At 27.7% G+C, this 13,933-nt stretch overlaps 1 protein-coding gene across 1 annotated transcript in view; it reads left to right on the top strand.

Moving 5' to 3' along the window:
- The window catches only part of LOC142325854 (DE-cadherin-like), a 91,872-nt gene that overhangs the window by 43,829 nt on the left and 34,110 nt on the right, over positions 1 to 13,933 (top strand). The window contains exons 10-16 of the mRNA XM_075367877.1: positions 1,235 to 1,381; positions 2,667 to 2,782; positions 7,242 to 7,400; positions 9,963 to 10,088; positions 11,023 to 11,175; positions 12,317 to 12,470; positions 13,609 to 13,796. Of these exons, the coding sequence (XP_075223992.1) occupies positions 1,235 to 1,381; positions 2,667 to 2,782; positions 7,242 to 7,400; positions 9,963 to 10,088; positions 11,023 to 11,175; positions 12,317 to 12,470; positions 13,609 to 13,796 (1,043 nt within the window). The remainder of the gene's footprint in view (positions 1 to 1,234; positions 1,382 to 2,666; positions 2,783 to 7,241; positions 7,401 to 9,962; positions 10,089 to 11,022; positions 11,176 to 12,316; positions 12,471 to 13,608; positions 13,797 to 13,933) is intronic.

Raw genomic sequence — 13,933 nt, 5'->3', positions numbered from 1 at the left:
CTTTACTTAAGCAGTTCAAATGGAACATTTTTAACCATCCCCCTATAGCCTAGACTTAAGTACTGAATGACTACCATATTTTCTCTAAGATAAAAGTGACTCCCTGCCCAGCAATTTGAAAGCAATAAGGAGCTTTAATTTGAATCCAGTCTTTGATATTATGTGTCCAATAATCTGCAAAAACTAATTTCATTATAATAATTACCAGAATATATGTGACAAAAACTATGTGGAAATTATGTAAGTATGTGCCATTATATACATACATTATGTTTAATACAATCATTTTCTCTCTGTTGATTTTTTAAGCCAGATAGACATAAATGTTGGATTGTTTTGTTAAATAAAAAAATATATATATATTTTTACTATTTTAATCTTATTTACATTATTGTTTTCTTTATTTTCTTAAAATAAAACTTACTTTAATTCACTAGTAACAGTTTATCTAATATCTTAGATTGCTTTATTAATTGTATACTTTCATTTTTTGCCATTTGTGTATTATAAGCATTGTCAACAATCTAATTTTTTGTTTTAATTTAAAAGGAAAAAAGGAATGTTAACAGTAACAGTACTACATGAAACAGTTTTGTGTTCAAGACAATAGACCTCAATCCAGTGAAGTATTTCCATAATTTTGATTTCATGTTTCAAGAACATAGATAAATTTTATTTTTGAAGTAAAAAATTTGAGTTATCAAAGTATATTCTTCACTATATGTTTACATTAATACTATTATTTCAAAATAAATAAGTGTAGTTTTATAAAACATATTTAAAAATTGGGATAAGTATAAAAATTGTTCATTCTTTCATCAGTTCACTCTTCATAAAATAATAATATTATTTATAAAAATAAATAATAACAAATGTTAATAATTAAAATGAGCAAGATTCCCTGCAATACTCAGTATTGAACATTCATATGTAAATGTGTATAAATGTAGCATATATTACATTATAATACACCCCTTCCAACTCTTTCTATTAAATATGTGTAACATATCATTATAATATAATATTACATATAATACATGTACCATTAGAAATATAATTCTTATTAGCCAAATTTTAAGCAGAATAAAATCATCAAATTACTCATATGTGGTTATATTTTAATAACATATGTTTTTTTAAATTCTCTTTCTCTAATTGTTCTAATTCAGAATAGTATTCTGTCTTGTAAGTAATGAAAATACTTTAATATTTGTATCTGTATCTACTTTTATAGGTCAGCAAGTGTTCAGAATAGAAATAGCTGACAAAAATGATCACCCACCTCAATTCACTCAATCTCTGTATATTGCTGAAGCCATTTCTGAAGATGCTAATATAAATGCTCTTGTTACAGAAGTTAAAGCTCTTGATGATGACACTGGTATGTATTTGCAATTTTATGTATTTTTGTATACACGTATGTTTGTAATTGTGATAGTTTTTCTTGTACTTTTAGTTACCTATGAAGCTAATTGTTAATAAATTTATATTCTTCCTTAGGTGTTCATAATACATAGATATCTAGGGTGGGAAAAACTAAGGACTGATTACTAAAAGAAAATAGCAGTACTTTCAGTAGCCACCTCATTACTGGTAGGTATAGCCTGAACAATAAAATAAATTTTGAAAAAATAAATTTTTCCATAATGGGCAGTCCTTCGATTTTTGTACAGCTGAAAACAATGAAAAATCACCACTCTAATTTTCAAGATTTATTAATCCTATTAGTATACTTATTATAACTTCCTCTTAGATAAAATAGTCCAGAGGTAAATTTTCCACATAGATCTATGGATGAGAACTACTCTAAATTAGAACATCAAGGTATAATATTAAGGCACTCTTTTTTTCAGCATTGAATGACAGAATGTGACAAAAGTTTCCAAAATTAAATCTTTAAACTTAATAAAACTAGTAGGATAGACAACTAAAATCATAAATAGATAACTTCAATTTTATTTGTATAAGGCTCAATGGAAAGATGAGCAGGATTATTTATTGGAAAATTTTCAAGATTATTAGTAAAAATTCAAATAGTGAAAATACAAGAATAAGTGTAAGGTAAAAAATGTAGGAGATAAAGATTAAAAGTAAAAATTATTATAGATACAGAACACAAAAAAATTTGTTAAAATAAAATGATAATTGACAAAAAGGAAAATAAATGGTCAAGGGTATTAAACCATTCAAATAATTGTAACCAAATCTTTTATTTCCTTTCTGTTAGTGTAACAACTGTAACAGTTGTTGATGTCTTACACTTGAAATAAATTTATTCAAAAATTGCATGGCCTTCCTCAAGAACAACAAGCCAAAGATACTATGGAAAATAAAGAATGTTAAGTAGTTGAAGTGATCTGCAATTACCTGTTTCACAGGATTCAACATATTCATTCATCATTATAAATCACTGAAATATAAGTTAAATTCCAACTATTTTCCAAGACTGTAGTATATAGCAAATATCAATGAAAGAAGAAAAACAAGTTTAACCAGTTCCTTGTGTGCCTAGTGCTTTATGTTAAAGTCATTAATAAACAGATTGTAAAGCAATAAATTAATTTACTGACTTTGTTTTGGAATCAATAATTTCATTACTTTCAACTCATTTTACTCTTTTTAATCATTAAATATTTATTTTTTAAAATGAATTTCATTATTTTCAGCATCTCCTGTTACTTACAGTATAACAGATGGTAATACATATGATGCGTTTCTCATTGAATCAAAAACTGGAAAGATTAGAGTTAACAAACCACTTGATTATGAAAATGTTACTAGTGTAAGTATTAAAATTCTGTTTGCTATTTTTAACAGTAAATATTTAATTACAGTGGAGATAGCGAATGCATTTGTTTGTTTATATATATTCAAGTAATTCAAGGCAGCCAAAAATAATTTTTTGACTAGAATATTTAGCCTAGTATTTCTAGAGAAGGAACAGTAATGTAGCAAATTTTTTCTGGACTCAGCAGTTGCATTTAACCTTTTACAGTAAGACAGTGTAAACAAAAATGAGTTCTGGGATGACTGGCAAATTACTGCTTGCAATCTATGCTGATGTATAAAATATTCTTTCTCACCACTTGCTCATTTTCCTTATCCTTGATTGATTTTTCTTCATTATTAAAATTTTTCTTCATTATTTACATACAGTGTGTCTGTATGTAAATTGATGACCCAGCTTAAACCTCTATGGTGAAGATATCAAGATCTTGATTATCCCAGAAACTACTTTTTAAGATCGCTAGCTTTTTTAAGACACTAACATTGTTAGTATCAGCTTATTAAATCACCGGCAATAGTTCTTCCTTTCAGTAAAGTCAACTGGAGAAAGTTTGTTGAAAACATAATATCTATTTTGGATAGAATTTTAGAATTTTTCTCCCAGCAATAAGAAATTTATAAAAACATCTGTTTGCTTGTTTAATTTCATCATAAACTTTCAAGAAAATCTCACAGCCAACTATTGCTTAAGTATTCTGTATTATACCCACTTGGTGAATTTCTTATCAAACCTTTTCTCAGCAATTTTTGACTACCATTTCAGTTACACTAATGGTTCCACTGGAAAATTTTCTCAGTAAAGTTGCATCTAAAAAGAACATAACAAATTGTCTTGGCATCATTTTCCACCACAAATAACCATTCTTATCAGAATATATAATCACACAAAGTAAATCAACTACCTGGTGTTTCTCTAGTTACCAGATCTTTTATTTTTCAAGAAAAGAACAGATCTGGTAAAAAGATCCTGTTTGAAATTTCAAAAATGTTTTTTTAAAAGTTGCATATAATTTGATATTCTTTCATTTTCAACATTTGGAATATTTTGTTAAAATGCATTCTGAGTGTGTAAATTAAAAAGGGTTCACTTAAATCAACATAAGTTTAATTTTTTTACTTTTTTAAGTCCATCCTGAGCAAGTAAATGTGAAAACCTACTTTTTGTCAAGAGTAGGAAGTCCACTGTCAAATATTTTAATAAGCACCTGATATTGCTAAGATTTAAATTGTGTAAGTTTAATATGCCAAATTTAAATAAGTTCATTTTTCAAGTTTGTTAAAACAGGTTATGTTAATCACATCCCAACCCCATAGGGGAAGATCGCCCACATTGTGGCAATTCCTGTCGCCGCACCACCCCCTCCATTCCAAGCCCTGAGGGGCTTTACCAGAGGTCATCTTTAGACCCCCTAACCAATTACATCTCACAGTCATCAGCCAGGCCTCAGTCAGGATGCCACTGATGCGAATGCCTTGGCAGATATTTACATCAGTAAAAACTATTATCTCAGCCAATGCCTTCGTTTTAGGCTTCTATTGAACATCTTCGCTCTTCTTTCCCTACAATATCACCCTCTGAACTAGCTAACTGAGTCCACGGAAGCATGAACCCGTGCCTAGTCCAATTTTAATACCAACGCTTATGACTGTAAGTGCCTCAACCATCAACTAAGTAATGAGTCAATACAATGCTAAACTCATATCATTCAAAATGTGTTATATGAAACAACAAAATTCAGACCTACATACCATCACCCACTATAAATACCATGCCTGAAGACCACTCTCGGCAAGACAGTGCCACATCTCAGAACTGCATGGACTACCATGCTCTCGATAGTGCAGTCACCCCCTGCCAATAGCAGCTCCACCACCCAACTTTAATAACTACTGCTCTAAATTAACTGCATGACATTTATTCCATCATTCAAGGAGACATTCGAAGGAGTGATGGATTATAAAAACAGAACACAAATCAAGATAATGGGCACAAACTGAGATTAACAAAGCAATTGAAGCAAAAACCATACAAAATTTTTATTTAATTTTATACAGAGCACAAAGATAGCATAAAATAGCTCATCTTAGTAATTATTTACAAATGTAAAAGAGAGAAAAATTATATTTATCATTTAAGAAAAATATAGTCTATTAACCCTTTGGCGCCATTGGATTTAAATGCTGTGACCACAGTCAGAGAATATTTAAATAATTTTAGTAAAAAATGCACATCTTTGTTAAAACTTCTAGAATATAGCCAAAAAATGTGGGATTTTTATCATTATGCACAGAAAAGTATATAGATTGTTAATATCATCATTAAATAGTTATTATTCTGTTTGCATTATTTATTTTTTGCTATTATCCTATGAAAACTATTTGAAATCACCATATAAATGACTAATTTTACTCCTTATACTAATTATATAATGCAAGAACAATTCTACGTACAATTTATTATTATTTTATTCAATTCTACAATACAAAAAAATTATAGCAGCCTTACGCACTATCATTAGTATCATGAAGAAAAGAATATACAGTACATACTTTACACTTGTTGTAAATAAACACACACATCCAAATGAAGATCAAAACCTTCAAATAAATTTTTTTTCAGACAAACTTTGTTGGTGTTATGCAGATTTTACAAGAAAATTCACGCATCCTGCAAAAGGTTTGTTTCTACAACAATGGCATATACTGATTCATCCATAAAAAATAAAAGATACAGACAATTGAATTTATATTTACGGAGGAAGCATTTTGTGGTTCAGAATTACCAACAAATAACTCCCGTTGCCCGCAATAATTTCCCATGTCTTCCCAAATAAATGGACGATTGAAATCGTCCTGTATACTCACTTCACCATCACTAGCAGCATCAACAACTGCAATGTCATTCCTGATTTTCACTAATTTCACTGTCAGAAAATAAACTTTCATAGAATCATTCAAAATCACCTCAAGATCAGCTTCAGTCTAAGATTTACCCTTGAGGAAGCTGTGGTGTCGATTGGAAGATAATGTGTAGGCCTAACCCAGATTCAGAAACAAGTTCTATATTGGTCTACAGCAGAACAAAAGAATATCTATAAAGTACCATATAATTTATGAACATGCTGCTATGTTTGTTGATCATAATTTTTTACAATTATTTGAAATTAGAAGACTAACAACGATAGAATAACATATAATAATAAATGGTGTCTGGGATTTTACATCTTAGATTATGCTAACAGTAATGATGTAATACTGTAAATAAAAATGATGTTAATGGGGTCACTGACTTATGAAACTGAAGTTCATTACTTCAACTGTAATGCTACACAGTCAGATTCTCTCTAACTTCAACCTTGCGGACATGTGGACAGTGCAAAGTACGTCATGCAGAATTTCATATTTCTTATGGAGGATGGCGGCATAACATGAAAGTTGAGTCTGTACGAAATACCAAGGTTGGCATCACTGAGTTAAAATGTTTTATTAAATAGACAATATCTTGAAAACAGTTAAGCTGATTTTGATAAATGCTGGAATATACTAAAATAAAATTGCCTCTTTTCTAAACTTCACTTCCATAAATCACATTGCTATCTGCTCTATTGAACATGATTTAGACAGTAACTTAAAATATTAGAGCATGAAAAGTAATATTGTAAAGTACAATATGTTCTCTGTTTAAATGTACTACTCGCCTAATACTGGAGTTATCTTGATACCTTTACATCTAAAACAATCCTCAAATTTCTATAAAAACAGTGATAAAAAAGTAATTCACATTAACCAAGTATTTCTTGAGTTTTAAGTGAACATCGGTAAATACATACTAATATACAGATTTTTAATTTATGTATGAATATGACAAGACACAGGTGGACATTTTGTGCACAATGAAAAATTATAATTTCTTAATCCTTCCTTTCAGTCTTCTAGCTCCTAAAAAGTAATAAAACTATCTCACATCAGCAGAAATAATAACTGGACTCAAGTGTTTCAGCTGAATAGCAGACCAGTTTTATGTAAATATCTCCTATACACAGGCATACAGTGATGATTTTGGAATTATGATAGAAGGGTTCCAGCAGGGGGGTTTAACTAATAAAAAAAAAATCTGTAAATATTAACTAATTGTATTTACTCAACAATATCCTGGTGATTAAATATGATATAGTTTATTAGTTTCTCATTTTTAAAAACAGGCTAAATTCAACCTTAAATTACAATTAACCAATCTTATTCAAATGTTAAATTTAATGTTCATATATAATACCAAAATGTTATAACTTATAAAATCATCGTTAATGAATAACAGACTATTATTATTTGTTTGATATTGCAATTTATTTTTTTATTTTTTATTTTTGCAATAACTGATATTTTTCAAAATCTAAACCAGTTTTATAAATAATCTACTAAATAATGCATTGTTCTTTTTATTTTATTTTTCCCAGTATACTCTAAGTGTACGAGCCTTTGATGGTGCTTATGAAGATTCCTGTAGAGTAGAAATAAAAATCGATAATGTTAATGATAATCCACCAGTATTTTTAAAGTATCAAAATAATATAACAATTAGAGAAGAAGAACTTGTCAGAGGATGCATTGTTAAGGTAACTATATAGTACAATACATTATTATTTGTGCAGTTTTGTTAATTTGTATGTATGTATATATATTATAATAATTAATATTAAAAATTACAATAAAGAAGTTATCTCTTTCCTGCCTCATAGTGGAAAGCTAGGATTTTCCTTTACCAAGAAGATTCAATACCAAGCCTTACCAGCAGCTCGTAACTGGTCAAGCTTGTGATTTTTCATGTACTACAAAATCCATTGCCATTGAACTAAAAGAAGTAAAATAATTGTGAGTTAGCGTTCAGTTGCTGAAGTAAACAAACAAATAAAGAGATAAACCATCATCAGCTTTTTTTATAATTAAAATTACTTATAGAAGTTTAAAATACAAGTTTTTTTTTAATTATAGTAGAAAAAGTTTGCTTTCAGAGTTATGTCTTAGTAAATACTTGGTGAAAAAAATTTAGTTTTATATCTCACTAAACTATGTATTTTTCTGTGTTGTTTTTGTAAGTTTATTTGAAGAAAGCCTGTAATAATTGTGGCAAATTATTCATAAATGCACTCCATTTTTGTCTGATTTCCTGATGTAAATTCAGTGGTCCATAATCTTATTAAGAGATTATATTTTTTTAAATTATTTATGAAAAGGTTTTATCATTTAATATTTAAAAAGTATTCTGATACTTAGTTTTAATATGGTAACTGAATTAAAAAACAATTAATTGCTATTTTGGTTCTCAGCAAATGTAGGAAATGTTTTTTTCATTGAACTATGAGTTTTTAACAAGCTTATTGCAGTACAAACATATTTTAATTAACAGCAGGATAAATAAAAGGTTATAAAGGAAAGAAATGTTTTTATAAATACTGCTAGAAATTAGCTGTGTATTAGAAAGAAAATATAATGATGACTTTACAGTAAAACCACAGCTGTTTTATTATGCTGATTTCAGCAAGCCATGACTTGCAGTCTGATATTATATTGACTGTATTTGTTGTTACTTTTGTTTTAACTAGGTTTTACTATATATATTTGTCTCTATAAAATATGAAAGTATTGATTGATGATGGTCTGTTTGCCTTGATTATTTTTTTTTTAATAAGTAGGCAAAAGACTTGCATTGTTCTACTTTAAAATTAGTTTTTGAAAACATAGTTTTCAATAGATAAGATGAAATTATTTTTATTACTACAGCAGACGATATTATTATGGCATTGCGATATTATATCGCAATGTCTGCGATATAATTTATATTATAAATATATATTAACTATAACTATAACTATATTTATAGTATAAATATAAATATATTCATACATCTATTTTGTGCAAGAAGATTAAAAAAGAGTTCTTGGATTAAAAATTATAGGAAGTTGACTTAGAAATCAATGTGTTATCTACTTTTTATTACATGATAATTTTTATCATAAACATGCATCTTATTACAGTCTGGATAGAATTTATAAATAAGACAATGAGTGAAAAATTATCTAAACTTTTCATTCTACAATTTATTTTCACAATAGTAGGGGTTCAACAGATAGATTATTTTTCTATATAGTCACCTCCCTTATCAAACCACTTGGTTCAGCAGTCCACTAGCTTGTATGTTATTTCCAGGAAGTTTTTCACCTGATCACAAAGCCACTTTTACACCACCTCCTGCACATCTAAATATGTGGAAAATCAACAACCTCACAAATAGATGAAAGTCAGAGGAAGAAAGGTCTGGCTTGAAAGGAGGGTTTTCTAGTACCTCAAAATTCAATTTGTTGATAGTTTGAAAGTTGTGGTGAGCCATGTGTGGTTGGGGTTGTCATGCAACAGTAACACTTTCAACAATAGACTTTAGAGAAGCTGAGCTCATCATGGATGATCTGATGGGCAGAACCATGACACATTTAAAAAAGATGCAACTTCATTGACTGTAACTCGTCTATTTGCCAGAACATCTCTCAATCTTGTTGATTCTTGTCATGGTGGAGGTTGACAGGTGACCTACTCCCTCTATGCTTTACACTCGTCCAGCCATTTTGTAATTTCTCAATTCATGAAAAAACACTTTTACATGATAAATTACTGTTCTCATATTGTGTAAAACTCTACAATGAACTTCAGCTCCTTTCACAACCTCCATATTGGATCGTTGATTGTTGTTCCTCCTTGGTGCAAACTTCTAGCAGAACAGATATGTTTACAAAGTAGTAGCCGAAAGGCAAATGTCAGGAACAAATTCACATACATGACTGCAGTCATACCAACTTTAGGCAACATATGCAAAAAACAGTATGATAACCTTGAAGGTGTGTTATGGTGAAAGTGTAGGTAATTTTTGACTTGCCCTCATAAATTAATACCAGTTATTTATGATAAGATTACTTTTTCAAAATTTTAATCTTTTGCAAAATTCATTTTTACTTTATTATAAAATCATTCAAACACAAAATAATTTGTACCATCATGAATAATTGCAAAAAAAAACCTGTTTGAAAAAATTGTTTTATTTTTTGTTTAAAATTGTTGTTAGATCATACAAGTCAAGGATTCATATTAATTTGTTTTCTGATTTTAATATACTTTTATTATTTCAGTTGGAAGCTTATGATCCTGATATTCAGGATCGCAGTTTGCCTCAACATATAGTTTACTTTGTTGTTAAACAAGATCAACAAAAATTACTTACTATTGACAAAAAAGGATGTCTTTCACTTATTAAGGTAAGGTTACTACTTATGCAAACTGTCTATTTAAGAAATAAAATAAATATTAATACCTTTTTTTTTTACTACTAACAACTTTCAATTACATACTACAATAATTTCTCATGTTGTTTTCATAGTTTTAGAAAGCAGATTGAATAAAAAACAAAAAAAGCTACTTAAATTTTTTTTAGATCTTGAAAAGTATTTGATCATACAGAATTAAATTGAATGTTTAAAATTTTTAATAGAAAATTAAATTAAAATATCAAAGTAGAAACATTATTTATAATTTTTATTAGAATCAGTAGCTATAAGGAGAGCACAAAAAAATGAAAGCATATACAATTCAGAAAGAAGTGAGTAAGAAAAAGCAGTAGCCTGTTCCTTTTACTTTTATGTTTACATGGGTGAAACAGTAAAAGAACTAAAAGAAAAATCTGAAAATGGAAAAACAATCCTGATTCAGAAAATGTTTTGCTGGACAAAATTATTATTTTATGTGAACTAGGCACAGTTAGAAGAATTAATAAATGTTATGGATTCATTATTAGAGGGAAAATTCTATTCGAGAACAGTTCAGAGTAAAATAACAGTAATGAAACAGTTAACAGATAATTGAAGATAGAGGAGATACATTCAGGCTAACCAACTGAAAAGCACTGAATAAAAAGGGATGGGGAAGTATATATCAGTTGTATGTAATGACAAAAAACAAAAAGATTATTTTGTTATTCAGTATAACACACTCTATGTTGTTTTGTTTTTTATTTTATCAATACTTCACCCCTTTTTTTTATACACATTTTAAGAAATAAAACAATTTAACATAATGTTAAGATTAGTTTAATTAGTTCTCACATCTTTCAAAATATATAAATTTATTTCAACACTGAAAAACATTTTCTTTGTTAAATTTTGTACTTATTAACTGTTTGTTTTTAATGTTTAGCCTCTTGATAGAGACCAACCAAATGGTTACGAGATATGGCAAGTTTTAGTTGCTGCTAACGATGAAGATGGTGGTCCAACTAGTTTAAGAGGAAGTACTGAAGTTGTCATCACATTAATCGATATTAATGATAATGCTCCTCATTTGAATATGGTAAATGTTTAAATTTATTTTAAATATGTTTAATTTAATTATGGTAAACTATTAAACGATTTTCTTTTACAGTGTTCTTAATGCACTATTCTGCATAATCAGTGCACTATAATGTTTTTGATATATAAAGTCCTTTTCTTTAATTAAGAACATATATATTCTTATTTTTATATAGATAAATGTTTAAGCCATTCAACATATAGCTCATAATGGAATACCCAGTTGTAGTACAGTAAATGACTAAGAAACCTTGTAACATCTTACACAATGTAAACTATAGTTTCTGGTTTTAATTTCAGAACATATTTTAACTTATTCATATTTTAATCATTCATAATAGTTAACATGCAATAATAAGATTGTGTTGTGTTCATAATTTCTGACTAAATTCAGTATAAAATTTTCCATATATTTAAAAATTTTTTTTTTTTCTTTAATTGAAATCATGAACTTTTTCAGATTTAAGTACTTGTCATTTGAAAGACAAAAATATTTTTTATTATATTTAATGTTTCAGTTATTATTATTGTCAGATCAGTGATTTATAAAATGCAATTTTTAATAAATAATTAATATTTTCAACTGGTTTCACACCATGTGTGTTTTTATATCACTTAAGACAGCCCAAAAACAACTGATAACTCTACCTGAGTTTTAAAACACTTTATAGTAAAGTTTTAGTAATTCAGAACTCATGCTAATCTGAACTGAGATAAAAAAAAGGATTTGTAATTATTGAAAGTGTTCTTTTTCTCAACGTCTATTGCTGAAGTCACTTACTGACAGTAACTAATTGACAACAGATCACATGTCAAAGAAAAATAAAGTAATGGCACAATATTCACTCTTATTGGGAGATGGATTATGAAGCCTAGCTATTAGTAAAGCTGGACCTCATAAACCATCTGAATAGATAACACATATTAACTTTTTTGAAAATATTTATTTAATTCTACATACATTGCTGCACGCACATACACATACACACACAGGTGTGTGTATGTGTGTGTGATGAAGGTAATCCAGGTAATTGTTTCTGTATGAAATATGTGAATAGTTAATTATTAAAAACTTATTTAAAAATATTGAGTTACATTTTAATCAGTTATAGCATATGAACTATTTTATTTTATTTTTCCAGCCACATCCTGTAATATGGAGAGAGAATCAAGGTCCAGGTATAATCACACAGTTGATTGCTAAAGATAATGATGGGCCAGAAAATGGACGACCGTTTTCATTTTTAATTGCTCCATCTGCTAGTATGGATATTGTATCTAAATTTGGTATCACTGGTAAGATACTATTTTATTATATATTTATAGAATAAATTCATAATAATAGATAATTTTCCAGTACTATTAATAATAAAAAAATTCTTTCCTTGTTGATTTATTTGTACATTTAATGAATGTGTATTTTCAGAGGTATCTCCAGTGATTTTCTTAAAGTATTTAATTCTAAAAACTATTTGTGTTTCATGAATGACAAAATAGAAATAAAATTTATATGCAAAAAATCATATTTCTTACTTATTACATGTAATTGAATCATATTTATCAACATACGTTTTTAACTTATCAGAATGATAAACATGCTTATAGATTCACTCCTAATCTAAATAACTATCAATGAAATAAATACCTGTCTTTTTACATTAACTAGATCTCAAATAATAAACAATCTGAATCATTGTTATTAGTCATGTATTGCATCTGTTTGATTTAATGTATATTTATTTTTTAAAAATTAGAATTTAATTAAGAATTATTGAAAATTTATTTAAAGTACTGAAGTATTTCACACACTAGCCTATATTTGAGATCTCATATGTCAAATACATTTTAATCTTTGAACATTCGTGAATAGTATCCACCCATCTCTATGAATAATTTATTATAGACTTGACAGTCTAGCCTTAATTCTCATTAACATGAGTTGATTTTTAAATTAGTAATTTAAAACTTTTCTGTTTCATTAAATCATTATTTACTTTTAGAAGTTCCATACACATTAGTTCACTTTAATTAAACATAACCTATTTTTATTAGAATACTTTCATCACATTATTTAGCCAAAATCAAATTGTACTAATTGTTTTGTGAAATCTGATTTGAAATTTAACATTTAAAAAAATAATTAGACAATTTTTTTTTTTACTAATTTTGTGAAAATTACTTTCAGATTCTAAATCTGGGGAGAGAAATGTACTATTCTATAAATAATAATAAACATATTTAAATTATATCAAAAGTATACAGTTTTTGAGAAATCATCTGAAATTTTTCAAAATATACTATTTTGCAAAAATAATATATTTTGCATTCACCTTAGCTGGTTATTATAATGCTAATTGTTTATGATTAAATATAAAGATATTGGTTAGGTTAGGTAAAAATGATTATAATGTTAAAAATACCTTCACTGGTTTAGGTTCACAGTTGGCAGCCTTGATGACATTTGATAGGGAAAAACAGAAATCATATCTTGTGCCAATAGCAATATCAGATAGTGGTATACCTTCTATGACTGGAACAAGTACTTTAACTGTAATCATTGGTGATCAGAATGACAATCCTATGAAACCTGGAGTTAGTTCTATATTCGTTTATAACTACAAGGTATTTATTTATTTTTTAATATTATTAATTTGTTAATATGTTTTTAATAGAGTTACTGAGTTATGCAGTTAATATTATTTTAAATTATATCCAAAATTATATTTATTTTACTCAGAATTGTAGGGTTTATTTGTATT

Source organism: Lycorma delicatula, chromosome 5, assembly GCF_047948215.1.
Source record: "Lycorma delicatula isolate Av1 chromosome 5, ASM4794821v1, whole genome shotgun sequence".
Classification (NCBI taxonomy): domain Eukaryota; kingdom Metazoa; phylum Arthropoda; class Insecta; order Hemiptera; family Fulgoridae; genus Lycorma; species Lycorma delicatula.
This window is presented reverse-complemented; position numbering and strand designations above follow the sequence as displayed.